At 71.1% G+C, this 4,818-nt stretch overlaps 1 protein-coding gene across 2 annotated transcripts; it reads right to left on the reverse strand.

Annotated features, from left to right (window-relative positions):
• Positions 1–10: 10 nt before the first annotated feature.
• H696_05584 lies at positions 11–4,146 on the reverse strand. Of its 2 annotated transcripts, XM_009499399.1 has the most exons (4): positions 3,440–4,146; positions 3,128–3,276; positions 2,044–2,928; positions 11–1,708 (listed from the first exon to the last, which is right to left on the reverse strand). In XM_009499399.1, the coding sequence occupies exons 1-4, from the start codon at positions 3,859–3,861 to the stop codon at positions 183–185; spliced, it is 2,982 nt and encodes a 993-aa protein (XP_009497674.1). In that variant the 5' UTR covers positions 3,862–4,146; the 3' UTR covers positions 11–182. The 2 variants fall into 2 exon arrangements, with proteins under 2 accessions (XP_009497674.1, XP_009497675.1); XM_009499400.1 differs by lacking the exon at positions 3,440–4,146 and having other exon boundaries at positions 3,128–3,302.
• Between the last annotated feature and the right edge of the window lie 672 nt (positions 4,147–4,818).

The following is a 4,818-nucleotide window of genomic DNA, read 5'->3' on the forward strand; positions in this document are numbered from 1 at the left end:
CCCCCGCCCGCCCGCCCGTCCCCCTGTCGCCGTTGCCAGGGTTGCCCCCCCTTCCCGGGTAACCCCCGCGGCCAGCGCCGAACCCCGCGCAAAAGCCCTCCGAGACCGCCGGATTAAGGACCGATTAAGCGTATATTGGGCGGCCTCCGTTGGCGTGCATTCTGCGATCGTACACCGGCGCTTCAGAAGCCCGAGGCCGTGGGCGGCCGGCCGGCCGGGCGGCTGCCGCCCTCGCCATCGCCCCCGTCTCCCTGGCCGCCGGTGTGCCACTCACTGCTGTCCGGCATGTGGTACTGCTGCTGGTCGCCCAGCACCACATCCGTGTCTTCCTCATCGTCGAAGGAGTCATCCTCATCCGAGCGGATGCGCACCCGGCAGAGCTCCCGCTCCGGGCCAGCCCCCCCGGGAGGGGTCTGCGTCCACCGGACCCAGTCATCGGTCCCCTCCACCAGGGCAATGTCCACGGTCCCATGGCGGACGGCCCCGGACAGGACCAGCCGCGCCAGCGGCCGGTTCAGCAGCCGATCCACCATGCGCAGCAGCGGCCGTGCCCCGTAGGCGCCCTGGTTGACGGCGGCCGCCGCCTGGACAATGCGCTCGCGCGCGTCCGGCGCGATGACCAGCCGAATGTCCCCCTCCGACCGATGGTGGTGGTGGTGGTGGTGCGATGCCGACGAGGCATCCCCATCGCCGGCAATCGGCACCAGGCCGCCGCCAGCGGCCCCGGCGGCCGGGGCATCGCCGCCGGGGGCCGGCTGCGACACGCCCCCCGGCCAGCGCCGGGCCAGGCGCTGGTTCAGCGCCTCCACCCGGTCCTGCAGGATGGCATCCAGCTCCACCGGTGTCAGGGCCCGGAAGACCACCACCCCGTCAATGCGGTTGATGAACTCCGGCGAAAAGCGCGACCGGAGCTGGCGCAGGGCCACCTCGCGTGTGGCCTGCTCCCGGTGCCGGCGCTCCTCCGGCGTCTCGGCCCCCGGCCCGGCCGCCCCCCCGGTGACCCCGGGCCCGACCACCGCCCCGGCGCCGATGTTGCTGGTCATCACGACCACCGTGTTGCGGAAGTCCACCGTCCGGCCCCGGCCATCGGTCAGCCGCCCGGCGTCCAGCAGCGGCAGCAGCACATGCCGCGCCTCCGGCGCCGCCTTCTCAATCTCATCCAGCAGCACCACCGAGTAGGGGGCCCGGCGCACGCGCTCCGTCAGCATGCCCCCCTCATCATGGCCGATGTACCCCGGCGGCGAGCCAATCAGCCGGCTGATCGAGTGGGGCTCCGAGAATTCCGACATGTCGATGCGAATCAGCCGGTCATTGGCCAGCGACGCCTCGGCCGAGGGCCCGGCGCTCGGCAGCGCGCCATCCCCCTCGTCATCCTCATCGCCGACACTGGGCGAGGCGGACGAATGGCCGAACAGCTCATCCGCCAGCGCCTGCGCCAGGGCCGTCTTCCCGACACCCGTCGGCCCGAGGAACAGGAAGGTGGCCACCGGCCGGTCGGGCGGCGCGAGCCCGGCCCGCGAGGCGCACACGGCATCGGCCACCCGGCGCACGGCCGGGCCCTGGCCACGCACCCGCTCGCCCAGCCGGTCCGCCAGCTCCAGCAGACGCTGCCGCTCGCCGCGCTCCAGGTCGGCCACCGGGATGCCGGTCGACCGGGCGATCACCTCGTTGATGTCGCGCGCCGTGACATAGTCCCCGACCAGCGACCCTGGGGCCGGGGTGCGCGCGCGCGCACACGTATACACACGTATACACACACACACACACACACACACACACACACACACACACACGCAATTCCGCGTTCCGGCGAGGGGGCGAGCGGTGGGGGGAAAAAAAGATCAAGTCCAACACAGCAATGCAAGATGGTTAGTGTCCGCGCGCGTGCACACACACACACACATGTCCGCACACCAGGCCCCGGCCCTGGGGCGGGGGAGCAAAGAAAAGCAGGAAGGCGACAGCATGACCCGGGCGGGAGGCAGCCCATCGACGGCAACAGGCACCCCCCCCCCCCCCCTCGAAAAGAAGCGCGCCACGCACCACGAGCACCGGCCTCGGCCGCGGCAGCCGTCGCCTCGCGGATCTCCGCCGTCAGACGCGGGATCACCGAATACAGAAGCTCACCGGCCCGCTCCAGGCGCCCGTCGCGCTGGGACTGCTCCAGCTCGCGCCGGGCCCGGTCCAGCTCGGTCTGCTTCAGCTGGATGCGCGTGAGGCGCGTCCGTTCGCGCTCCCACCGGGCCGTCAGCTTGGCCAGCACCTCCTCCAGGTGGGCCAGGTCCTCGTCCAGGTCGCGCAGGTGCTGCTCCAGCCGCGCGCGAGTCTCCGACCCGGTGCCATCCCCACCGGCGGCCAGGTCCTTGGCGATGGCCGTGCGCTCGATGCGCTTCAGGGTGATGGCGCGCCGGGCGCGCTCCACCGGCTCCGGGGTGGACTCGTGCTGCACTCGCAGCCGGGCCGCCGCCTCGTCCACCACGTCGATGGCCTTGTCCGGCAGGAACCGATCGGACACATAGCGCGCGGTGTTCTCGGCCGCCGCCACCAGGGCCGCATCCGCAATCCGCACCCCATGGTGGAGCTCATACCGCTCGCGCAGCCCGCGCAGGATGGCCAGCGTGGCCGAGATCGAGGGCTCGCCCACCGGCACCGGCTGGAAGCGCCGGGCCAGGGCCGCATCGCGCTCCACATACTTCCGGTACTCGTCGATGGTGGTGGCCCCCACGCATCGGAGCTGCCCGCGCGCCAGGGCCGGCTTCAGCATGTTCGCCGCGTCCACGCCGCCCCCGCCCTGGCCCAGCCCCAGCAGCGTGTGCAGCTCGTCGATGAAGAGAATGGTCTTGGCATCCGGCTTGGTGGCCGCCGCCAGGAGGGCCTTCAGCCGGCCCTCGAACTCCCCGCGAACCCCGGCCCCGGCGATCAGGGCCGCTGGTTGAGCATTTCCCCCCCCGCGCGCGCGCGCACACACACAGACACGCACGGAGGACGGGTAGGAACAATGGCACGGACAGGGGCACATGCGGGTCAGTGGGTGTGCAGTCGATGGGGGGAAAGACCCCAGCAAACAACCTTGCGCCCGCCCCCCGGAGAAATGGACAGATGGATACATGGGCGGCAGCATACGCACACAGGTCCAGCGAGATGACACGCTTGCCGCGCAGGGAGTCCGGTACGTCGCCGGCGGCCACGCGCAGTGCCAGCCCCTCGGCGATGGCGGTCTTACCGACACCCGGCTCGCCAATCAGCACGGGGTTGTTCTTGGTCCGCCGGGAGAGACTGCGCAGGCAAGGTACGCGCGCACGCACGCACGCACACACGCACACACAACGACAGACGAATGCAAACATACACGTGTTAGTCCAATGTCATGGGCAACCACCAGGCAGAGGGGGCGCTGCTCCGCGGGTGACCGGACCCCGGGAAAGGAGGATCCACGCACATCTGGATGACTCGGCGAATCTCGTCGTCCCGGCCGATGACCGGGTCCAGCTGGCCGGCGCGCGCCTGCGCCGTCAGGTCCACGCCGTACTGCGTCAGCGGGTCCTGCTCCTCGCCCTGCTGCGGCGGGTGCTGCTGGCCGGGCATGCTGCCGAAGCCGCGCGGCGGCTGCGAATGGTACCCCGCGCGCGGGGCCCAGCCCGCCGCGCCGCCGCCGTCCAGGCGCAGCAGCGGGCCCGGCGCGAGCAGGCCACCCGCCGAGCGGCACAGCCGAGGCCGTGCCAGCCGCCGCTGCCCATCACCGGGCACGGGGTCGCCACTCACGGCCGCGCTCATCGACACGGCTCGGGTGGCCAGTGGCCGGAGGGTGCCGCGCGCGAACGCCGCGCCGCCGCGAGTTGACTGAATAGCCAGGCGTAGCATGGAGTACGTGGGTCTCGGTTATGGATGGATATGCACACGTATGGGCGTGTGTGTGTGTGTGCGTGCGTGTGTCTATGTGTAGATTGGTGTAGCGGGTCCGTGTGCAGGAGGTAGCTGACGATGTGTCTGCCTGTCTGCCTGTCTGTCTGTCCGTGCGTGTGCAGGTATATGTGTTTGTCAAGGTGAGCGTCGTAAGGTGGAAAGAGAGGTGGCCGGGGGGCGGGGGCCGGCGCTGCGCGGGGCCTTTTATATATGTACTCCAGCAGATACCCCCCCCCCCCCCCGGCCCGGGGGACGGAGGAGACACACATACGCGCGCTAGATCTTCGATCGACCTGCCAATGGTGCCGGCGCGCCCTGTGGGCTACTTCAGCCATCTTCGTTGTCCCCCCCGCCTCAGGATGCGGTGGCCCGATCGGGGAGCAGGCTTTCGAGAAGCATCTCGCTCCCGCTGGATGGCCCCAGAGCATGTGCCGATGCGCCTCCGCGCGGCACACGCAGTGCCCAGTGCAAGCGAGTCCCCCCCGGCGGGCGGTTCGGGAAATTGCTCGGACACGGGGCTCACGAAAAAGAAAGGCCCCCCCCCCCCCTCCCGCCGCACATCATCGGCCTGTGTGGGGCCTTTCCCGCGCGAAACAGGAGGCTTCCTCGCCGCGCCGGGGGATGACGAACCGGGAAAGACGCGGGGGGGAAAGGGCCGGACCCTGCGTCAGCCGGGGGAATGCCAACCCACGGCGCGGCGCTCCAGGCGTGCCGCGCACATGATCTGCCGGGGTCAGGCGCCAGACTCGGGCCAATCCGCCCCCGCGATCCCCGCCGTGTCCCCGCATGCAACTGATGGCTTTCGCGGCGACGGGGTGGATGGGGGGGGGGGGGGGGGGGGGGCCCAGGGGCCGCGCGCCCCCAGACACACACACCCGCGCGTGTGTGTGTGTGTGTGTGTGTGCTGCGGGGAGG

Source organism: Fonticula alba (assembly GCF_000388065.1).
Source record: "Fonticula alba strain ATCC 38817 unplaced genomic scaffold supercont2.12, whole genome shotgun sequence".
NCBI lineage: Eukaryota > Rotosphaerida > Fonticulaceae > Fonticula > Fonticula alba.